This window comes from Pseudonaja textilis, chromosome 6, assembly GCF_049901715.1.
Source record: "Pseudonaja textilis isolate UNSWEBS1 chromosome 6, rPseTex1.2, whole genome shotgun sequence".
Lineage (NCBI taxonomy): Eukaryota > Metazoa > Chordata > Lepidosauria > Squamata > Elapidae > Pseudonaja > Pseudonaja textilis.
In genome coordinates this window covers 62,330,365-62,355,698 of record NC_141995.1, presented here as the reverse complement: position 1 = coordinate 62,355,698, position 25,334 = coordinate 62,330,365, and the positions used below count along the sequence as shown (strand labels likewise).

Genomic DNA, 25,334 nt, shown 5'->3' with positions numbered 1-25,334 from the left:
TATCCAGTTTTATTATTTTACCTAAGCTATTTTGGGAATTTTCTGAATCTAAATGTGGCACAAATTAACAAAAATCAGTCTTTCAGTTTATTTATTTTATTACTCTGTAAAAACTGCAATCTCTCCTGGACGATTGCCACATGTTCCTGGAATGCCACATGGGGCTGATTTTAACAGCCATGCCTGTTGCAGCATTGCTATCTTGGCTTAGCTCTTATTCCCGAGGGGACTGCTGATATGGAACAATTTTGTACTCAATTAATATTTTAGGTTACATTAAAAAGTGATAGTTTTAGCAGTTTGATTAAGAATTGATAATTTTGGATTCAGAAAGCATTAAAACCGGGACTGTGGAATATATTTCAACACACTTGTTATAGATAAACATTATAATGGAACTATTTAATGGCATAATTTAAAAGATTCTTGTTGGTTTCAAGTGACAGACTTAGGTAATGAAGCAAAGCTTTTTTATTTTTGAAATCTGCACATTAAACTGATACTCCCAAATAAACCTTGCTCCTTAAGAGGGCATGTCAAAAAACATTTTAGGTATTTAATAACTGGCTTAGCAGGATAATTTGACAGTATATATAATTTGTGTTATATTTGTATTATTTTCATTCATTCATTCAATTTCTATAACCTCCCATCTCAGTCAATGACTGGGTGGCTTACAGTTCAAAAATATATTACAATCAAAACATTAAAAACATTTTAAAATAATAAAAACAACAGAAACATCCAAAATAAATATATGTAGCAGGCAAGATCCTTGGCCAGTTAGAAATACAGTCAGAAACACATTCAGTATCCCAGGCTTAAGAACATACCCAAGTTTTTAGGGCTTTACAGAAGGCTCACAGGATTGGGGCCATTCTTCTCTTCAAAGGAAGGGCGTTCCATAGACCAGGGGCCACTGCAGAAAATGCCTGTCTTCTAATCCCTTTCGCTCATGGGATTTGGAACATGTCTATTCTGCTAGGTTGGGTCGAATGGGTAGAGCTGAAAAAGGGCAAATCCCTCAGGGGTTTACTACATATTAGTATTACATATTAGTTCAGTATTTTATTAGTTATTTTATATTGCTCTTCCACGTCTGATTGATTTCTTGGAACCCGTTGTTTTCAGATATTGTAACAGTTAGCCGTAGGACTTTAGATTAATGGCTCCCGAGATGTGATTATTGCTGCTTCGTTGATCAAAGTCCAGTGTCAGCATTCCAGCAAATCTCCATTCCAATCAGTAACTCCGAGACAACTATAGGTCAAAAGTACCTTTATTAGAACAGCAACTGGCACATCTGTGGAATCCCAAATCTAAAAGTTTTCAGGCTTCCCACGATTTCCCAAACTACAAATCCATCCCCACTTGGCTGTCATCGCATCACATGGCCCAATCATGAGCCGTCCAAACATAAGATCCTTATTCCATCCTGCGCCATGCTCAATGAGCTTGAACTAACAAAAGAATTTTATTTTGTCTACTAAGAGCTACTCAATTGAAATCACCCCCCCTCCCGCATTCTCAGGCTATGTGGTAGCGTGGAATATGGCTTCCAAAGCTGACATTCAGAATGGAATTTCCGATTCTTTGCGATGTTGTGGATACTGCCTTTGTCTGATCCTTAAACAATGTTGAGACTCGAAAGGAAATCATGAGATACTTAAATTCCTTAATTTGTCACATACTCCATGCCATCAGTGTTTCAGGGGTGATGGCATGGCACACTTTCTAGAAAATTAGAAATGTTATACATAAAACATTTAGTTTTGGCATAGTGGATACTGAGCCTACTTTTATACAAGAGGGTTCTTGTCTTCTTCCTGAGGACATAAAAAGGAGGGTTGTGCCATCTGTACGCAAGAGATGTGTAAAATGTTCTAACAAGACAAGAGTCAGTTACATTTGGGACACCAAGGTCTCTGCTGAACAGCTTCATACCATCAGGAATTTCTTCCGAATGTTTACTCAACATCCTTTCCATAATTTGAACTTTTGTAGTTTACAGCTTTGCTAAAGCTCTCTGGACTTGTTCTCTTTTATCAAGAGCCTTTTAAAAAGTGCACATCTAGAAAGGCACAAGTCCAAATGAGATCTGATGAGAAAGTGATAACATAAATTCTCATAATTTGGTGTCTATACTTTTGCTGGCACATTAGAACCACCCAGTTGCATTAGATATTTTAAAATGGGATTGCCCTGCTCACTTATTCTGTGGGCTTATTCCTGGGCACAATTCCAAGTCGTTATTACCTATAAAACTTTATGTGGCCTAGGGTAAGACTCCGTGCAGGACCTTTAATTGTTTCTGTTCCTCCTATAGAACTGACAGGGCATGCTCCTGATCCCTCCCGTCGAGCAATGTCATTTTCTTGGACTCAGGAGTCTTGCCTGACTCCATGCCAAACAGCACCCGCCCCCCCCCCGCCAAGACTTTCCTTGAGTCACGCTCAGCTCTTGGTGACAACATGGATATGGCTGTTTTGGACGACTCCTTCTGATATGTTTTTTCAGTTTCCCGGGATTAGCTGAACTTGCTTATTTTTCTTCTGAGTTCAGTTACAGCTGGCTAGGTGCTGCCACCTGCTGAGTCAGGTAGCCCTCTGAAAGCAAATATTCCTCTGTCTTTCGAGTAGAAGTATAACTGCAGAGTCAATTAGCTCTTTTTGGTGGGTAGAACATCCAAGTTAAAGACAAAGCTAAGCTAAAGATTTTTCAGAAGTTTGAGTAGCTACAAGAAGGTTGGTCACGATCAGTACTTTCAACAAATTGACTTACAGTAATACCTTGAAATCCCAAAATATAATTGGGACAAGTATATTGCAGTACTGTACAAAAGGAACCTTTTATTAAGGCAGACTCAGATTGTAAACCACACTGGAACAGTTGGCACTGCTATTAATATTATTTCAATATAATTAATATACTTTAAATAAAAATATAATATTAATTTGAAGGTTTCCATTTAAATAGCATTGTATATAATTTTGAAATGAAATTGGGAAAAGTTCTAGACTAAGAACCAAATTTATTAATATCTATTTTGGTAAAATTATCAATGCTTTTCATAATCAAAATGTTTAATTTTTGTCTTTCAATTTTGTTATAATCATGCTTTGTTCAGAAACTATCCCACCAGATTCAGCACCCATTCATTCTCTCATTTTGACCCACCCATTTCTGAAGTATCCCATCCCATGATCACCATTCTGTGAGAACTGTAGGCTCCTCCTTTCAAACACACTCATACTTTCTTATGCATACAGTTAGTTGAATTATGACAGCGACTGGGATTACAGTTGCTAAGCAGTGCAGTTGTAAAACACAACACCATGTGATCACACCCTAGTTACCCTCATAACCTGAAGATGTATGGGTCAGTAAGTGGAAGCAGCAGGAATCCCAGGCAAGGGATGCGATGAGGGGTGAAGGAGGACCTGGGTGGGCTTGAGAAGCCTGGTGCAGGCTGCCCATGAATGCAGGGAGGCTGATTCGGGGAGAGGGGGATGGTGTGGCACGTGTAGGAAGGCTGGAGGGGTGGATATAAGTATAGAAAGGCCAAAGGGCGGATAGTATGGCCCAAGCAGAGGAAAGCGGGGGATGGATAGTGCGATGCAGGATGCGTGCAGAAAAGCTAGAAGATGGGTAGCATGGTGCAGACTCAGGAAGGATGAGGGATAGATAGTGGGTGTATTGTGAGAACAGATAGGTGAAAGGATGGATGGTAGAGTGTGAGTGTGAGAAGGCCAGGTACGGATGGGGGAGGAGAATGACTTACCAAAGCAATTTATAATCTTCCTGGAACTAAAGAGAAATTGCTTGTCAGTAAGGACAATCAGAGGAACAGCTTGACTTACGGAGGTCTTTAAGAAATTATCTGGGATAGTATAAGGACTTCTGCCTTTTGCAGGGTGTTTGATCTAAAGTACTCCAAGGTCCCCTCCAGCTCTATGATTCTATGACTGCAGAGGTGCTGGGACATCTGGAATTTCAAGGACTGGTCACAAGTACCATTTGTACAGCGCTGTCGATCAGGGGTCAACCTGGAGACGCATTTCTAGGTGGATTTCGGCTGAGTCAAGGAATAGAGCTAGCTGGTCTGAGTCCCCATCAAATTTCCCCCTAAACTGGGGCAGTTTGTTGAGTATTGCTCCTCCCTCCTCCTGTCTCCCTCTGTAACTTGAGGTGGCTGGCCTTCTTCCCCGGCTCTACTTCGCACAGGAGGAGGAGGAGGAGGCTCCCTGCTGCACGGGGGAGGCACTGTCTGCAGCTTCAAATTCCTTTTTCTTCTGGTGAGTGAAGAAGGAGGGCTGTGGTCTTACCTGCTTCTCCTCGCTTCAAAGAGCTCTGTAAAAACTCCCCTCTGTTTTGGGCGGCGTGACGGGCCATCACCCTGAATGGCGGCCCGGTCAAAAATTCCTCCCTCAGCTGCTCTAGGATCTCCCCAGGGATTCTGTCAGGGGCTTTTGGGCCCCGGCCTGTGCCCAGTCCCACATCTAATCCACTCTTCCAAGCTCGCTCAGGGGCCTCCCTCCCTTCCTTTCTGGGCATTTGGGTTGGGGAAATCAACTTCAGCTGCTTTAGGGATTTTCTTCCGCCAATACTCATCCCTTCTTGCTTCGCTTTTGGGGGTTGCACCCCAGCTGTAATTATGCTGTCAGCTTCTGGCTGGAGACCAGGCTTCTGGCTTTTAAAAATGTTGGGTTAGGAAGTGTTGTGCTATTGTGGAAATTTAATTATTGTGTTTAGTATGTTGATTTCCAGGTTGCATTCTGTTTGGATTGTATTGTGTAGTTTTTATTGTGTACATTACCCATAGTCACTGTGTTGGGAAATTAAAAATATTATAAACAACAACCCATTGCACATTAAAATTATATATTATTAATATTGTATTCATTGGAATATATTTCAAATATGTTAAGTACTAGGTACATGTGTACATATTAGTCACCTAGAAATTTAGAATTTTTTAGCATTGAACTTGAACCAATGTAAGTAAGATCTGTGATATTGTAAACCTCTTGTGATGATCAAGATAAGGTTTGAAAAAAAACTTCTACCCCTTTTTCATTTTGGCAAAAGCTTTTACCAGTTCTCAAAATAAATTGCTTTTCAAAAGAGTTTGAAAATAAACATATGAAATATATGTCAATATCATTATCATGTTTTACTGTATTTCCCCCAAAACAAGATCTATCTATCTTCGTCTAATTTTAAGCACATGCCTAATATAAAACGTAGGATCAAAAGGTTAAAAGGACAGTTGTCTACTGATGATGTATGTATGTATATATGTATGTATATATTTTCAGTGGGATTTATGGCTGTATAATTAAATAAAATGGAACTTTAAAACTCTAATTAACCAAATCCTTTATGAAACAATTCACACAAAAAATATTCTCTGTGTTAAAATATTGTTTTTGGTGAGTTAGTCTTTCAAATAGTTTATTGTCAAATAGAATATATCTATTGAAATAATAGTTTTTTCTTCTACTTACAGTAACTGAATGGTCAGTTTACATCATAAAGGAATAAATAAATCAGTGGTTTACAGTTTATACTGTATATCAGATTGAAGATTCTCACAACTGATAATAGACGTGGATGGTCAATGATAAAGATAACAACTTTATGACTAATTTTAGGAGAAAATGGAACCTATGATTGATACTTGATACCAAATGGAAAACTGTTTTTAAAGATGCTTGTGTTAAATAAGTTTCATTTTACTATTTTTTTTTCTCCTCACTGATTTTTTTTAGTTGATTTGGAACATTTACGGACAGTAAAAATTGATAAACATCTTCAATTTTGCCAGGAAAGTCATTCTAGCAGTCATTTTGTATCAGCAAAGACAGGCGATTCTGTAAGTATTATGAATAGTGTTATTTTAACAATGACTTTAAGATATTTTTCTTGTGATAAGTGTGTTTGTTATCAAAGCAGATCTTTGGATTGATATTAACTTGTGTATGCGTATATATATTTTTCTTAAGTTTTCGCAGGTACTTACATGTATGGCATTCAGCTTTGTTCGGGTATTTTCCCATGTCATTGTAGTTGTGCTTTTAAAGTTGTAGCAACGTTTCAGCAGAATCTCATCTGCCATCAGAAGCCTGATGATGGCAGATGAGATTCTGCCAAAACGTTGCTACAACTTTAAAAGCACAGCTACAATGACGTGGAAAATACCAACAAAGCTGAATGCCATATATATAATATAATATAATATAATATAATATAATATAATATAATATAATATAATATAATGTAATAATACAATACAATACAATACAATACAATATAATATAATATAATATAATATAATATATAATATACAATATACACAATTGGATAGTTCAATTTTTAAAAAATAAATTTAGAAACATTTCTAAACTTCTGTTTACAAGTTTGCAATTATTGGGTACTAAAAAACAAATTTCAACAACAGTAGAATCAGGCTGCAGCCTATCTCTGTGTATCTGTGTCTACAGTGCATTCAGAAAGTATTCAGACCTCCTTCATTTTTGTCAATTTTGTTATGCTGCAGCCTGATTCTACAGTTGTTGAAATTCGGGTTTTTTCCTGATTAATCTACACTCAGTACCTCATAATGACAAAGAGAAAACAGAAATTTAGAAATGTCTGTAAATTTATTTAAAAAAACCCTGAAATATCACATTGGCATAAGTATTCAGATCCTTCACGCAGTAGTTAGTTGAAGCAACTTTTGCAGCAATTACAGCCTTGAGTCTTTTTGGTATGATGCAACAAGCTTTGCGCACCTGGATTGGGGGATTTTCTGCCATTCTTCCTTGCAAATCCTCTCAAGCTTAGTCAGGTTGGTTGGTGACTGTCGATGGGCAGTGATTTCAGGTGGAAAGTGAATATTCAGTCCAATCTGAGATTGTGAGTGCTGTGGAAGAGGTTTTCATGGAGGATATCCCTGTACTTTGCGCCATTCAGGTTTCCCTCGACATCAGAGCAGTTTCCCAGTCCTTGCTGCTGAAAAACATGCTTCACTATTGGGATGATATTGGGCAGGTGATGAGCAGGGCCTAGTTTCCTCCAGACATAACATTTAATTTTGAGGCCAAACAGTTCAATCTCTTGCTTTCATCAGACCAGAGAATTTTGTTCCTCACAGTCTGAGAGTCCTTCAGATGTTTTTCTCCAAACTCCAAGCGGGCTTTCATGTGTTTTGCACTGGGGAGAGGCTTTCGTCTAGCCACTCTGTCATAAAACAGAAACTGCCAGAGGACTGGAAAAGAGTTGATCTTCACACACACAAAAAAGGTGGGGGGGAATAGATCCAGGAAACTACAGACCTGTCAGCCTGACCTCAATACCAGGGAAGATTCTGAAAAAGATAGTCAAGCAATGAATCAGTGAACACCTAGAAGCAAACAAAGTAATAATCAAAAGCCAACATGGGTTTGTCAAAAAACAGATCATGCCAGACAAATCTTATTGCATTCTTTGACAAAGTAACAAAATTAGTGGACCAGAGGAATGCTGTCAATATAATTTACAAGGACTTCAGTAAGGCATTTGATAAAATAGACCATAATCTACTACTTGATAAGATAGAAAAATGTGGGTTAGACAACATCACCACCAGATGGATTCATAACTGGGTGACCAACTGTACTCAACAATGGAACTGCATCTACATGGAGGGAAGTATGCAGTGGGGTACCCCAAGACTCTGTTTTAGGCCCACTACTCTTCAACATCTTCATCAATTATTTGGAAGAGGGGATAGATGGGGAACTCATCAAATTTGCAGACAGCACCAAGCTTAGCAGGAATAGTCAACACTCCAGAAGATACGCTTAAGATACAGAAGGATCTTGATAGATTTGAACATTGGGTGCTATCTAACAAAATAAAATTCAGTGGTGAAAAAAGTAAGGTTCTACATTTAGGCAAGAAAAATAAAATGCACAGGTATAGTATATGTGGTACCTTGCTCAATAGTAGTAACTGTGAGAGGGATCCTGGAGTCCTCATGGACTATCATTTAAATATGAGCCAGCAGTGTGCACAAAAAAGCCAACACAGTCCTAGGCCGCATAAACAGAGGGATAGAATCAAGATCACGTGAAGATCACTTACACCACAATAATGCCTTGGTAAGGCCACACCTGGAATCCTGCATTCGGTTTTGGTTGCCACAATGTAAAAAAGATGTTGAGACTAGAAAGAGTGCAGAGAAAAGGAACAAAGATGATTAGGGGACTAGAGGTTAAAACATATAAAGAAGGGTTGCTAGAACCGGGTATGTCTAGTTTTATGAAAAGAAGGACTAGGGGTGACATGATAGCAGTGTTCCAATGTATCAGGGGCTGCCCCAAAGAAGAGGGAGTCAAGCTATTCTCCAAAGCACCTGAAGGCAGGATAAGAAGCAGTGGGTGGAAATTAATCAAGGAGAGAAACAACTTGCCTCCAGGAGTTGTAAATGCTCCATCACTGGAAGTTTTAAGAAGAGATTGGATAACCATTTGTCTGAAATAGTATAGGTTTTCCTGGGGTTGGACTAGAAGATCTCCAAGGTCCCTTCCAACTCTCTTATTCTATTCTATTCTAAAGCCCAGATGGTGGAAGTGATGGTTTTTCTTCTGGAATTCTGTTCCATCTCCACACAGGATCTCTGGAGGTCAGTCAGAATGACCATCAGGTTCTCGGTCACCTCTCTTGCTAAGGCCCTTCTCCCCAGATTGCTCAGTTTGACCTGGCAACCAGCTCTTGGAAAAATCCTGGTTGTGCCAAACTTCTTCCATTTGAGAATTATGGAGGCCAATATGCTCTAAGGAACCTTGAGTGCAACAGAAATTTTATTGTGACCTTCCCCAGATCTGTGCCTTACAATAATCCTGTCTTTGAGCTCCTTTGATCTCATGGCGTTTGCTCTGCTACATCAGTATGTATTATCAGTTGTGAGGCCTTCTATAGAGAGGTGTGTGCCTTTCCAAATCATGTCCAATCAATTTAATTTACTGCAGGAGGACTCCAATCAAGGTGTAGAAACATGTGAGCCATTGATCAGGAGAAATGGGAGGCACTGGAGCTAAATTTCAAGTGTTGTTGCAAAGGGTTTGAATGCTTATGCCAATGGGATATTTCGGTTTGTTCTTTTTAATAAATTTACAGACATTTCTAAACTTCTGTGTTCACTTTGTCGTTATGGGGTGCTGAGTGTAGATTAATAAAAAATGAATTTCAACAACTAGAATTAGACTTACAGCATAACAAAATTGATAAAAGTGAAGAGTGTCAGAATACTTTCTGAATGCATTGTATGTGTGCGTACGTGAAACTTTTATACCACCTCTTACAATATTAGGGAACACAGCATCAACAGTTGAGACCTTTCGGTTTCTGGGTTCTATAATCTCCCAGGATTTGAAATGGACACCTAATTTTAGAACCATCATTAAAAAGGCACAACAAAGAATGTTCTTCCTGCATCAACTCAGAGAGCTAAGACTGCCCAAGGATCTACTGATACAGTTCTATAGAGGAATTATTATGTCTATCATTTGTACCTCAATAACTGTCTGGTTCAGCAGAGAGACCCAACAGGACAGGCATAGACTTCAACTGATGTTAGGACTGCAGAAAAAAACAATTGCAACCAGCCTGCCTTCCATTAAGGATCTGTATACTGCACGAACCAGAAAGAGGGCTGAAAAAATATCTACAGATTCCTCACATCCTGGACATAATCTATTTATGTCACAGTTTTAGGCCATTCCATGCCAAAACAATAAGACATAAAGATAGTTTTTCTCTCATGCCATCACTCTGCTGAACAGTTAATTCCCACACCACTGTCTCATTTCTGATCTTTCCCACTATCTTCTACTATTGGTTTCTTACGATTTATCAGTCGTTTGTAACTTATGATTAATGATTGTAACTATGATTGTGACCTATTACTTGCTGCTTATGTGTACACTGTGAGCTTATTCACCAGAGAGAAATTCCTTATGTGTCCAACCACACTTGGCCAATAAAGAATTCTATTCTATTCTATTCTATTCTATTCTATTCTATTCTATTCTATTCTATTCTATTCTATTCTATTCCATTCCATTCCATTCCATTCCATTCCATTCCACTCCACTCCACTCCATTCCATTCCATTCCACTCCACTCCACTCCACTCCATTCCACTCCACTCCACTCCACTCCGCCATCCCTACCTGGGTCCCATGAATTAAAGTGCTATCTGTTGGGTCCCAAGAAGTGGGTCTTCTCAAGGTCACTTTACAACCACAATGGGGAGAGCAAGAATTGGGATTTTTAAGTGAGGTGATTGTGTGGACACCTTGTTTAACAATTGCCATGACTTGTGACGGTAATGGGAAGGCTCCATTATGGTAAGCCAAGGACTATGAGTAATATTAATTCAAAGACTTAGTCAAAACCTGAAAAACAACTGAGCAAAAATTCAAAGACTCAATTAAAGCCTGGAAAACAACTGAGCAAGAATTTACTGCCTCAAAATTATCAAGGGAGAATAAGGATTGGTGGGGTCCTGTTGGTTATTTTCTCATATTAATCATTCAGCCCAACCAACTAACACTCTTGTCATTCCATTCCACCTTAATGATCCAAGAGGACCCGGAGTCCAACAAACAGCAGTAGAACTAACAGCACAGATAATCCTATTTATATTTAATAAAGTAATATAGCAAGTTATCTGACAGAGGTACTTTAGAAACAGATCTGTAAATATAGTAAAGTTGTCCTGATTTCTTGAAAGATACATTCCTTGATATTTTATAGGGTTTTTAAATAACAAATGCACGTGTCCAGCTTTTCTATGCATTGTTTGTATAGAAAATGTGCAAAATACTGTGAGGCTCAATAAAATATCAGTTTATAATTCAGATATATATTCTAAATAAACTAATAAAAGCAAATATTCTTATAAATTTAGCATAGATTTGGCTAAAAAATTATTGCAGAAATATATACAGATAATTTCCCCATCTTGTCTCAGTTTGTCATTCAAAAGTGATTTTTGCTATGTTGAAAATACTTTAAGATATCTATTTCTAATCATTTAAGTCTTTCATCTTTTTAAATAGGTGTTCCTGTGTTTTCAAGGAATTGCAGCTAACCTTGTTGACGTCAAATTAAACAGAGCAGAAATAGAACAATTACAGGTGATACTCCTAATTATTTACACACACACACACACATAAAAGTTCAACATTTTTGTTGTTGCATAATGGGAAGACTGCTACACACTATATCATTTTTCTTCAGACATATAGAATCACATATTAAAATGTTATCCTATGTTGGAGTCCTTAGATCAGGTAACCAAGTTCAATAATATATAGCTGAATATTTGGAATATCAGGAAACCTGGCCACTTTGTTTCAGACCTTCACAAAAACATAACTTGGTGACACCCTAGTTTATACTTTAAAATAGAATTAGCAAAGGTGGGACAAAATGAAATGTGAATGACAAAAATTAAAATATTTTTTTAATTACTTTAAATAATTAAGTTGAATTATAGAATTGTCCTGCAGTGAGTTGTCCCACAGTGAATTGGCCATGATGAGTTGCCTCATTCCGAAATGGGGCGGTCTTTTGCCTTCATTCCATTTGCATTCCTGGGTGAAATAAGATTTAGGGTTATCAAACATTTTCCAGAGGTGGGATTCAGCCGATTCAGGCCGGTTCGGGTGAACCATTTGTTACAATTCTGTCCAGTTCAGTGAACCGGCTAATCCCATCACTGGCTGGCCCTGGCTGGTTTTTGAGCCTTTTCGGGGCAAAAAATGGCCCCAAAATGGCTAAAAAACAAGCCAAAAAATGAAGATTTTAAATCTTCAATTTTGGCCATTTTTTGGGCTGTTTTTTGGGTGTTTTTGTTCTGTTTTGGGGCTGTTTTTAGCCATTTCCTGGGATGCTTTAGGTCCTTTTTCAGCCAAAAAAAAAAAAAAACAGACTGAAAATGGCTGGAAAAAGGCACGAAAACTGCCGAAAAACATGCTGAAAAATGAAGTTTTCAAAAAATGGCCACAAAATGGCCTGAAAATGTCTGAAAAACAGGCAGAAAAAATGAAGATTTCAAATCTTCAATTTTGGCTGTCTTTTGGACTGGTTTTGGGCTGTTTTGGGCCATTTTTAGGCCTTTTTGAGCCCTTTTCTGGGTGTAAAACAGCCCGAAACATGGCCAAAAAACAGGCCAAAAATGAAGATTTCAAATTGTCAATTTCCTCTCTTGAAGCTGTACAAGAATCTGGATCTGAAAGGAGAAGAGGAATTCATAGCTTTTGTGGGCACACACCTCAGACCTTTCAATACCTCACATCCATGGTGCTTTTTCCTGCCTCACTGCAGAAATCTTTGAAACATTTGCTGGCAAACACAAAGTGAGCCTTTAGCCCAAAGCACATTTCCCCCTTCTGAATTCGGTTTATTACACAACCATATGAATAAAAGTATAAAATCGCACTACTAAGCACAGTAACACCTGGACAAAACTTTGTGAAAAAAATTATATCAAATTTCCCGTAAGTTCCCATGCCCCATATGTAGATTATGTTGAACAAATGTAATGTGTTTGGGTTGATTTAAAGTCAAGATGTGAAAATAAGAAATACAAGAAAACTTCATCAAAAACTTGAATTGCCATAATGTTGTCTTCCTAAAGCCCCCTCCTTCCTTCTTTGCTCCAATTACAATGTCTCTACTAATAAACCTTACATCCAGTTTTAGAACCTATTCTGAGAAAATAAACTTGAAAGGGTCAAAAATCCCTCTACCCACTTGGATCTTTTCCTCATATCGGTACATCTCTTTGCAAAACAGGTTGTGCTTTAAAACACCCATCTAGCACATTTAGTTGGGACAACAAGCAGATTCTCTGGAAAGAAATGAGGGAGGAAAACCAAGAGACACCCCCCGCCCCCCAAAAGTACTCAATTGGGTAGGGTAGGGAAGGAATCTTAAGTATCAGTGTAAAAGTCCCTTTTTTCCAGTGATAACAGTTCTAGGATCAATAATAATGTCCGTCCATGTATCTCTCCTGCTCAGCTTTTCTTCATTATATGACTATTCCAAAGACAGAGGACAGTTTTATGATTGAGAGAACTTTGTGCCTATTTTTAGGGCCCCATACTATAAATACAGAAAATGGAGGACAATTCTTGTGATTGAGATAACTTTGTGTCTATTTTTAGGGCCAGAATGATCACAGCTCAATGACAGAGCATAGATATTGTACATTCAGGCAAGCAGAGCTGAGGAAAACTTACAGTATGTTGAGATCATTGCAAACTTCTTCTCATAAATTATGATCCATGAAGGTGGGGAGATTAGTGATCCTTAGATGTTTTTCTGTATTCTGTGTATAAAGCATGTTTCTATTAGATTCTTCCCTCATAGATATGCTGCTCAGGATAATCTGTAATATTTTTTTTAAAAGGAGACCAAACCACAGATCCCTAAAAAGGATCTCGATTCGCTCATTTTTGACAGGGTTTTTCAAACTTGCAATCCTAAAATATGTGGACTTCCAAAATTGCCCAGACAGCATTCTGGAAGTTGGTCTACACATCTTAAAAGTTGCCGAATTTGAAAAACACTGATCTCTCAGAACATGTAGCTCAGGGGGATCCAACCTTGGCAACTTTAAGACTTGTTGACTTCAAAACGGGCTGAAAAACAGGTGGGGGCGGGACCAGCCGGTGGTGGGATTAGCCCAAACCAGCTGAATCTGCCTTTGAGGCGAGTGGCTGGGAGGCGGGGCTGGGTGTGATGAGTGATGTCGAGTTGGCCACACCCACCCAGTCACATGACCACCATCATTGCTTGATTATCTTTTCCAGAATCTTCCCTGTATTGATGTCAGCTGATAAGTCTATAGTTTCCAGGATCTTTATTTATTTATTTATTTTAAGATGGGAACTAGCTCAGCCCTTTTGCAGTCCTCTGGTAATTCCCTGGTGCTCCAGGATCTTTGAAAGATCTGGTTCAGTGGTTCTGAGATCACATTACCATTTCCTTCAGAATCTTGTGGTGGAATCCATCTGGTCCTGGTGATTTGAACTTTGATAGGTTGGACTGTTTTTTCCTTTTGTGTAAAGACAGATGCAAAAACCGAATTAAACAGTTTTGTTTTCTCCCTGTTGCTCTTCACTTTCTTGCCATTTTTCTACCATTAATGGACCAATTGTTTCCTTGACCTTTTTCTTTTTTTTACACGTTGAAATAAGCTTTTGCTGTTGTTATTTTTTTTACTTTTGTCGCAAATGTAAAAAATAAGCTTTAGTTCATTTTGAGCCTTAGCTTTTCTGACTTCCTTTTTGCAGACTCAGGCCATATGCTGATATTCTGCCTTAGTTATGTGCAGTGGTGGTATTCAGCCGGTTCGCACCGCATCGGGCGAACCGGTAGCAAGAATTTGGCATGGGTCACCAAACCGGTAGTAAGTTCTGGCTGGCCACACCCCCGATCTGGTCACCATGCTCGCTTACCCGCCCACCTGACATCCGCCTAAGGTATTTTTTTTCCCTTGCGACAATCAGCTGTGCATCGATCAGCTGTCCCAGGAAGGCAAAAAATGGAGGGGGGGGGCTCACAGAGCCCCAGAGGAGCTTTAGGGGAGCAAAGACCACCCCCCTGAGGCTCCTTTGAGGCTAGGAAGCTCCCCAAAATGGGTGGGGGTGGCAAAAAAGCAAAAAAAAAAAAGCGCCACACCCACCCAGTCACATGGCCACGCCCAGCAAGCCACGTCCACAGAACCGGTAGTGTTAAATTTTGAATCCCACCACTGGTTATGTGCCCTTCTTTCCACTTTCTATATCTGTCCTTCTTTCTTTCAATTTATCAGAACATTCTTTGTGCAGCCACGCTGGTTTCTTTCGAGAGTTGTTATTTTTCTTCTTCACTGGAATTGTGCTAGATTGGGCTTCCATAATCTCCCTATTCAGAATTTCCCAAACTTCTTGAGTTGGTTTCCCCTTGAGAATTCTCATCCATGGAATCTTTCCTAAGCTCTCCCTTATTGAAATCGGCTTTCTTGAAGTCCAAGATTTTGTTCTATTGCTTGTTGAATTCCAATATTTCATGATTACTACCCACCAAGATTTCTCTAAGTTCAACATCTTCCTGTCATTGCATCTCTGTTAGTGAAAATTAAGTCCAATATGATTAACTCCCTAATTCTCTTCTCTACTTTTTGTGAGACAAAGTTGCCTGCTAGGTTTGTCCGGAACCTGTTTGATTTTCCACTTGGTGCAGTTTGTCTCCCAGTTGTTATCAGGCTAGCTAAAGTCCCCCATTACTATTGCGATTTACTTCTTACATACATAGTTAACTGATTAGCAAAGAATTCATCTATACACTTATGGCAATGTAATTTCCCCCCCTTTTATATTGATCCAAATAGTTTTCATCATTGTTCTGTCGTATCTCTGTAGATATGTAATTATTTCTTATATATGGTGCAATTCCACCTCCTCTTTTATTGGCTCTATTTCTTTTAAATAATTTAAAATCCCTCTAGCTGTATATTCCATTCATGGATTTCATCCCACCAAGTTTCTATAGTAGCAACGATGTCATATCTGCCCTTGTGTACTTGAAGCTCTAGTTCACCCTGTTTATTCCTCGTACTTTGTGCATTGGTGTATAAACATTTGACTTCTTTTTGACTGATCCCGTCTCAAAACATAACCTGTTTTGTGTCTGTGTTCCCCTGCTTCCTTACTACCTATTTGATTAGTGTATATTAGTACTCACAAATAGTGTAAAGAAAAAATGCTTGAGAAACTGACAAATTTTATGGGCTAGAACCTCTTAATTGGAATAAAAAATCCAAGACTTAAGAATTAGTATACTGTCACTATTGCTTATGTATAAAAGCATTCAAGATGCTCTTATTTTGTCTTTTGTTAAAGTCCTTATGCATGTTTACTGAGAGAAAAGTACTGCAGCATGTCTGACTTGTTTCAATGTCCTACATTTCATGGCATGATCATTATTGTGAAATGTTTTATTAGCACTTTGAAACAGTTTTTCCCGCCCCCTTTGGATTCACTTGCTGTAACCTCTTCTGTTTTTCTTTTCTTCTCTTTTGACAGAATGTGGTGAAGGCGGATATTGTAAACTATAGCCAGGAGCCTGCAACAAGAACTGTTAATTCTCCCCGGAGCTCAATGTGTACAATTCAGTGAGCATTTTCCTTTTTTTGTACAGTGCTCCTTTCGCTGCCTTCGCCCAGCAATGGAGTTGCCGGGAATGTTGCTTTAACAGGGAACGTGACTGTAGTGCATTTAGAAGTTTAAAAATCCTACTACCCAGGTGGCTTCCTTGAATAGCCAAGATTCAAATAGTGGGGTCACACACTTTGAAAATATATATATTCTTCTTAATTATATTTCAGTAAAGTGATTGTGTGTAGAGATATATTAAATATATTGTCAGAAAGTTTGAAGGGTGAATGCAACATGTAAATTAAATAGGATGAGAAGAGATTGTGAAATAAAGGAAAATGCAGTAAAAATAGATTGGCTTTATCTCTTTGAATATATCCATTTTGTCCTTTTTCTTATTAGGACCAGGAGAGCGATTCTTTCTTTAATCCTTCCTTTAACTTATTTATTTAGTCTTTATCTCCAAATATAAAATACAAACCAAAGAAAAAGAAAGAAAAAACAAACTAACAAACATCTGACACCAACAAAAGCAAAAGCAAAAAACCATGTGTACAAAAAAAGAAAGAAAAAAACCCAATATTAAATACACCTAACTTTTTTGTCTTTTAAACTTTTTTGTTTAAAAAGTGGCTGAATGCTGAAAGATGCATTAAAAAACTAATATGTTCTCCTCCCCTGACATAGGCCTACAAATAGTTATAAACTTTCCCATCTATATTTAACAACAACGCTATATTCCGTAAGCAATTTTCCTGGATATGGAAATCAATTTGCCTAATATCAAATCGAACCAACATCTGTTCGCAAGATATAAAGGTAAAGACTCCCCTTGCGCATACGTGCTAGTCGTTTCTGGCTCTGGGGGGCAGTGCTTATCTCTGTTACAAAGCCAAAGAGCCAGCACGATCTCCGTGGTCATGTGGCCAGCATGACTAAATGCCAAAGGCACTTGGAACACAGTTATCTTTCCACCACACTGGTCCCTATTTTTCCATTTCCATTTTTACATGTTTTCGAAGTGCTAGGTTGGCCGAAGCTGAGACAAATAACGGGAGCTCACTCTATTACGCGGTGCTAGGGAATTGAACCGCTGAACTGCCGACCTTTCTGATTGATAAGCTCAGCATATAAACTTGTCTAATCTACTGTCTCTAATCAAAGCAGTTTATTTTGCCATCTCCGCTAATTTAATCCATTTTAAAATCCTCTCTTTGACAGTAAACCCCCTTTCCTTCCAATGCTTAGCACAAACAAGCCTCACAGTGGTCACCATGTAAAAAAATAATTGTCCCAAACTGTTTTTCGATTGGTTTGTCCATGATACCTAGAAGAAAGGCTTCAGGTTTCATTAATATTTATGTTTTAAGCATTTCTGCATTGTCATTATTATATTTATCCAATATAATTTAGTATACTTACAAGATCACTACATGCGATAAAATGTACCTGGATTTTGGTTGCATTTTTGTGGAGTCAAATATCAGCGGTACATCTATATATATAAAAACAAAATACCATTCACACATCATCACAAAATCTCCAGAACCGTAAAGTCTATAAACTTGAAATTTGTTCCTCTTGACTTCTAGGTCCTCATTAAGAAAGGATTTTTCGAAATGACCACCAGAGCATTAGTATTTCATATATTATTATTAACACGCTCTGATGCTAAGGAGTTCTACTACCCTCCCCATCCGAAAAGAAATCTGTTCCAAATGCAAAACACAAGCAGAGGAGAGGAGTTTCAATTTCAGTTTTAGTTTCACAGCAGCAACCAGCCTTAGTTCAGAACAGTTGAGCTAAGCCACGCCCAGGCTCCTTGCTGTCTCTTTCTTGCTCACACAGCAAATATTACTTCAGTTTCCAAACAGCCCTCAACTCTCTCACATGCTGACAGGATGCTAGCCAGATGAATACCAATGGATGCTGGTAGGCAGAGGTAGAATTTGTTTTTCCTTATTTTCTTCCTCCCAAACGAAGCCTGACCACATAGTTTTGTAGCAAAGCATGGGTATCGACTATCGAGCTAGTAATTTTATAAAGTTTTCTTTTAAATGTAGTTCAAAGTAAATGTTAAACCACTGGTCCATACATTCTCCTACTGGTCTAGCATTATGTTGTAACCAAATGTTTTTGCTTTTTTTATCATAAAAACTTTTTAACATATTCACCTTCCAGATTCAACTTAAATAACATTTTAGATTCTCATTTTAATCTTTGTGGTTTTTAATATTGGATATCTTTTAGGACCAGCTATTTTCAATCATGTATTCATCGGGTTATCCTGAAAAAAAATAAAGTGTCTTTTACTTCTAGCATTTTTATTCATAAAACAGTTTTGAAAGGGAAAAATGATTAAAAATCTCATTAAACTGGATTGTGTTTATGTACTTGTTAAAATAGAAGAAACAATCATTTTTTGCTTCTTTTGGTTTTTCCCACTTTAAAGTACTTCACCATAAAATTACTGCTAACATTTGTATTTACAAAAATCAGAATATATACCGATTTCTAGTCAATTGATGGAGAGAGAAGTTTCTGTTGGTGTTTGGCTATTAAGAGCTATAGTAAATCAGGACAACTTTAGTGGTGGAATACCAGTAAATGTCCTATCCGTATCCAAACCATTGTAGAGCTCTGTCTTTGGCCACTTTACTGTCTTGCCCACCGCAGCCTTGGAGGGGCCCAAGACTCCAGCCCAGAGCTTTTCCGACTCTTCTGCAGAGTCACAGAGTTTCCTGAGAACTTTAGCTTTCTTGAAAGACAAAGGCAGCCTCCACCCCGCAAAAGTCACTTGAATGCACCTGACTGCAGCCTGTCACCTAGAACTTTGTCTTTTGATAAGGAATTTCTGGATTCTTTTTAAAATATCTAACTTCTAAAGCTGGGTTTTCAAAAGGTTAGAGAACCCAGCTCTAGCCTACCTGTTCTAATACTGTCCTTTCTACAGCAACTCACAATCTAACTTTATAAGTCAATTGCTAAAAAGTTTCATTTGTTCTGAGGATGATGTTATTCGTTTATTATTGGACTGCAACCATAACATCCCCCCAAAAGCGGCAAAATTTCTTACAATTGATTCATGTTTAATTTTATAGTTGTGGAATTATGAAAAGTTCTTAAAATTCTGGGACATATTCAGAGATGCATCTGCATTGCAAGTAGCTCAGGTTGAACTGTATTGCCTAGTTAAAGGCTACAGAAACAAGTTTTGGTAATGTATAGATATCAGGATGTTTATCAAATAAACATTAGGTCACTTTGAGCAGATATCTCATAACTGTTCCTTCTGAAAGTGCTTTCCAGCAGTCAGTTTGGGAGAAACATATTTTTATAACTGGGGAGTGAGAGTTTGCTCCCCATTAGGTCAGTTTGATTTTCCATGGGCTATGAGGCCACAGAGGCTCTCAAAACAGGTAGATACTAAATCACTGGTGGACAGAAATATTGGATTAATTTAATCTCAGAGCACTAACTTCCAAAGTTTATTTAGCTGGCGTGGTGAAAACATGTATACAGTGCCAAATACAATTTTGGAATTTCTGCATACATAAGCATTAACTTAGAAATCATACACTTAGACATCAATTGTTCCGTTAGTACAAAAAAATAACCGATTATTTTGGTGAAAAGATTCTCACTTTAAAAAATAATTTCTATTTTTATATCATATTAAGTCATGGGTTTTATTTTGAAAGCCTCCTCTGACATTTCCAAATGGGTTAATGACTTTTTAAACTATATTTCCCAGGATTTGACCAAACACTTCAGTAGAAATCTAATCAAGGCAGAATATACTTCTGTTACTGCCTTTCAACTCTTACGCCACCCTGCAAAGAGACAGGACCTGTTTGGTTGGTTTACCCCGGAGGATTGATGGACCCAGTGGCGTTCCAGAGAGAACTGGGGGTTTTCCCTGAGGAACTGGTAAAGAATATGTCCTACATTTGTACAGTCCCATTCAAGTCAAAAACTGACTCCCCCCACAACTGAAAAACCAGTGGGCCGGGGATGGGGAACCTTTTATGGCTCACTCAGGAATTCTGGGAGTTGAAGTCCATAAGTGATAAAAGAGCCAAGTTTCCCTCCCCGTGACTTAAGTATCATAAAGAATTCTAAATAACAATAAGGAAGAGAAAAATAAACCAGTATAACAAATTGAGAATAAACAATTTGAAATAAAGAGTCAATAGAGAGACAATAGATAATGAGAAGAAGGCAAAAAGGAGAGAGGCCTGCTCCAGTGACATGGAGGCATAACCATCAGGAGAAAAGTTGAAGCAGTGGCAATATAATCAAGAGGCATATGTTCAGAAATCTCATCACAGGATGACAACTACAACGAGATTGCAAATTGTAATACGTACAACTTAATCACAAAAAATAACAGCATAAAAACAACATAGTTATGAAACACCAGACTAACCAGTTGGTTGAAAACTCCTTTTTTTTATTAAACAAAACTTACCTTCCTGTAGGGTGTTGTTAATGGCGGAAGCAAGCACTACTGCCAAACTGGGACCACATAATAATACAGGAAACTAAATCTTACTTTAAGAATCACACTTCCTTGGGAATGACCCAGACTGAGGGAGAGACCCTCCTTCAATACAATACGAGAGAGGGATCATCTCTAAGGGGAGACCGTATTCCACCAGGCTCCAGCCACAGTGGGATGCCCCTTGGATTGTTTTGCCAGTGAAATATGCCGGGTGAGACACGGACCTGTGCCGTATGCAAGCCCAGGTGTGACCCTTATCTTGCAGCCGAATTTTGGGACAGATCCCACCCTCTTTATCTAAAAATTATCTAACTACCTTTTGTCCATGAGAGGACCAACTGGCTTACCTCTGATTCAAGGTGAATGGTTTTTATGAAAGTGGGCCGATGATCTGAGGGTCCAAACCAAGAAGCCGGTATTCGGGACTTTATGGCAAAGGAATGGATGGCCTCACTTACCATTGGATCCTCTTTGGTGGCCTCGCTGCTCTCGTTGGTGGTGCCTAGAGGGGGTTCCGGAGCTGGAGAGGAACCTCAACAGTCTGGCGTGCGAGTTTTCTTTTGGGTGAGTTTTCTTTATTTTAGAACTCACTGAGTCTGGGCTTGAGGAATGGGGGCCGGTGTCAGGCACACTGACCACAGGTGGGATTCAGCCAATTGTCACCAGTTTGCCCAGTTAATTGCTTAAATCAAGTTAATAAACAACAGAACCTGACAGGATTAGGGCAGGGAAACCCATCAATCACCCCTCTAGGGGTGGGATTAACCTCTTCCCTTCAGGAAGAAGGACAAGATTACAAATATTTTCATTATAAAGAGTATTAAGTAACACTTCTGTGATCAGCTGATACTCCCTGGAGTTCCCCAAGATCTTTTATACCTGCTGCAGTATTGGCTACTTCTTGTTTCTTCCTTGTGGGGGAAAGATACAGGAGGGGACAATGATGCAGCTGTGAATTGAATGCATGTGTGGTCCAGCCAGCTTTATTGTTTCTGCTGTGAAGCACCCAATTTAGAATATAGAATAACAGAATTGGACAGGTTAATGGCTTTTGACAGCATGCTCAGGCTTACAATTCGCACGAGTGGCTGCTCTTAGTTTCCCTCTCAGCTGCTACGTTTGCTTTGGGGTTGACTTTTAAAAAGGGGGAATGGCTGTTTCAGGTTTTCTCATTGTTTTAGTGGTTCCTGGCACTGTCCTTTTGGGGTATATTTCTGTCACTCTTATTGAAAGCCTCCAGTGATGCAGCACCCACAACTTCTGAAGACAAGCTAGTCCATTGGTTGATTGGTCTCACCTTTAGGAAATTTCTCCTTAGTCCTAGGTTGCTTCTCTCTTTGGTTAGTTTCCATCCATTGTTTCTTGTTGTGCCTTTTGGAAAATAGATTGACTCCCTCATTTTTATAGGAGTCCCTCAAATTTCCTGACAGAAGAATTAATCAGTGGAACTCCTTGCCTCTAGAAGTTGTAAATGCTCCAACACTGGAAGTTTTTAAGAAGAGATTGGATAACCATTTGTCTGAAGTGGTGTAGGGCTTCCTACCTAAGCAGAGGGTTGGACTAGAAGACCTCCAAGGTCCCTTTCCAACTCTGTTATTCTATTCTATTCTAAATATTGGAACGGTGCTATTTTATTTTGTTGTGAGTTGGACTAAGGAGAAATTTCATAAGGGTGAGACCAATCAAGTTGGCTACACCAACCCGGCCACACCCACCCAGTCATTAGGACAGAGAACTGGTTGTTCAATTATTTGAATCCCACCACTGACTCTGACACTGGGTGGCCTTCCTGGCCACACCTGAAGCACTTGACCATGGTTGGGGGGGTTGCTTTGGTTCTCTGACCTGCTTAAACGGGTTTGATTTTCCAAAGGCCGCTTAGGGGTTTTTCCCAAATTTGGGTTTCCAGTGAGGGGGGATTTCAAGGTCCCTAGCCACTTCCACCTGATACCACCCCTGTATGAGGTGGTACCCATAGGGAAAGCAGAGGGAACTCGGCTTTGGATGCCTTTGGCACTACACCACACCATAGCTCCTTGCTCACCCGATGGAGTCCCCCAGCTGCTGTGGCCTCCTCCCATGCGTGCAGGCTATTTGGTTTTCTCTGCTCATCCCTTTGAACATGTCACCACCATCAGGGTGGTGAAATCCACCTGGCCTGCAGCCAGGGCCTCTTTCGCCATGGCTGTCCTGGGCTTGGCCATCTGTACTCCTTTACATTCCAACCCAGATATCTTCTCCTGGGTCATCACAGCTCTTCTGGAGGTGGCTGGACAGGCCGCAGGAGCCCCGAACCCCTTTGTTGTTTTTAATTTGGTTTAATGTTAATGTTTTGACTGACGAACCCAATCAAAGCAAGCACAGCTGACTCGATCCAATCTCCTAATGCAAAACTTTATTGAGTACACCATTTCAACATAGATGAGGGCAAAACCAGAACAGGCTAATTCCCACATAATTAAAGTATAGATTCTCCCCCCCTCCCCATTAGACCAGGTCACCTTGTCCAATTGAGTCCCACTGTATTGTTATGGGGAAAAGATGTTGATTTTGGCAACCACCTGCCAAAGGCCTTGGTTCTCACTGCTGTCTGGAGACTACATTCCATCTCCTTTTCTCCCTTCCCCCCGGTTTGTTGAGAAGTGATAATGGTTGCAACAGCAAAAGCACCCTTTGGAACTTGACAGCAAGGGATCCGTCCATTTCAAGACTATTCCATCATTTCTCAATTACATGCAAAATAGCAATAAATCTTACTTAGGACTGCCTAAGGAGCATATTTAGAAGATGTGGATGTCTTTCCTCAGCTGTAACAAGGTCCAGTTTGTTCCCTGAGATTATTGCATGACTTCTATCAAAAGAAGCTGGATTGTGGAAAGTGCAGATATGCAGTTTTTCTTTAGTTGCATTTAGTTGCCTTATATCATATCAGACCACAGAACACAGGAGAGAATGTTTCTTCCTTATGTAGTAAAGAGTGCTCAGTTACAGACCAAAAGAAAAAGTTAAGGGCCCATTCACAGCTCACTCAGCTTATGTTAAAATACAATTTTTTTCTGTCCACTATTGTTACAGCACAGAGTTTGGCCACCAAGTTGCAGTCCTAGTTGTTAAATAACTACACACTGTTCTAATGTCTGAATATATGAATAAACACTCCTTAAGACAGATATTATTGAATATCAGAGCCATTATGAGCACCCCAATGTGAGTGCCCTCCCTATGTCAATATGTAGTAAAACTAGTGGCAGTTCAGAAATGTATGTGTTAGATCTGTTTTCTTCATACAGAGAAAACTTTTCACCAGAGGTGTTTCTGTGTGAAAATAACTGGATCCAGAGGTACAATTTCAGCCCTTTTAAAAGCAGCTTTAATGGTGGGAATGTTTAGTAGGCAGCTACTATCCCCACTGTTAAACTCCTGGAGAAGCAAAGGAGGTGAAAAATGGACATTCCAATACATCATAGGGTCAGTAACTGCCAACTCCTGTGGTCTTCCAACTCCATCATAGACGGACTCCTTTGTTGTAGGAGGAGTGCATCTCTGCTGTTGTGCAGCCTCCAGACACCAGTCTTAAGAAAACAGTCATTTTGACAGAGGAAATAGTGAAAAATTAAAACATTTTCAAGCATGGAAAGTCATGGAGGTGCTGAAAAGAAAGGTCACAGTCCAGATGAGATCACTCTTTTAACATAACGAAAAAGTTTCATGAGACTTCAGTTGCTGTCTCTGATTGAGAAGTGGACTTTTGAAGGCAGGCATCTACAACAGAATTCTCTTTTTCCGGTTAAAAAAAAGTCTTAGATATTTCAATTTTGGCAAATAAATTAACATCAGTGCTTTTGAAAATATTGCAAATGTTGCAATATTCGTAATTCTATTATTTGTATTATGAGAAAAACTGAAAACTATAGACCTAGTTGATGTAGACTAGATTTCTATTGAATGTTGGCTTGTTCTTGGGTATTTTGACCTGGGTGTGTTCAAAGAGAAGTTGGTTGTTGAGGAAGTTTTTATATGGATCCATGCAGGAATCAAGGGGTCACATTCAAGGGAACACCTTCAAAGTTCTGGATGGGTAATTCCTGAAATTGTTTCTATAAATATATGGAAGGCACTAGGGATGTAATAGGCCACATTTTCCCAAGGATTCTATGTATAGTTTCCTGGAGTACAGTTAATTCCTTTCATGCAAACAGGCAAACAGGATCACTTGATCATGGACAAAGCAGTCATTTGGAGGTGCTACTGGATGTGGCTTCCAAATGTGTCAATCATGACATCAACCTTAATGAAGCTATCACAGTTTTGTTTACATGAAGGAAAAGGCCCACTGAAAGTCAGCAACACAATAATTGTCAGATCTTCCCAACATGGTTGCTTTCATTCAAAGAAATCTGAAAAGTGAACTACAGGTGCAACTTGAAAAATTAGAATATTGTGCAAAAGTTCATTTATTTCAGTAATGCAACTTAAAAGGTTAAACTAATATATGATATTGCTCTATGTACAATCCTTCTTTTATGGATTGCATGTAATATTCTAATTTTCTGAGATTGTGGATTTGGGGTTTTCATGAGCTGTAAGCCATCATCATCACAATTATGACAAATCACGGCTTGAACTATCTTGTT

General features: G+C 38.9%; 1 protein-coding gene across 2 annotated transcripts in view; it reads left to right on the top strand.

The window, feature by feature from the left end:
- The window catches only part of RAB28 (RAB28, member RAS oncogene family), a 61,105-nt gene extending 44,557 nt beyond the window's left edge, over positions 1 to 16,548 (top strand). The window contains exons 5-7 of one of the 2 annotated variants that reach the window (XM_026700074.2): positions 5,772 to 5,875; positions 11,109 to 11,186; positions 16,125 to 16,548. In XM_026700074.2, the coding sequence (XP_026555859.2) occupies positions 5,772 to 5,875; positions 11,109 to 11,186; positions 16,125 to 16,217 (275 nt within the window). In that variant the 3' untranslated portion in view covers positions 16,218 to 16,548. The remainder of the gene's footprint in view (positions 1 to 5,771; positions 5,876 to 11,108; positions 11,187 to 16,124) is intronic. The other variant, XM_087936702.1, reaches the window with a different exon arrangement.
- The last annotated feature ends 8,786 nt before the right edge of the window (positions 16,549 to 25,334 follow it).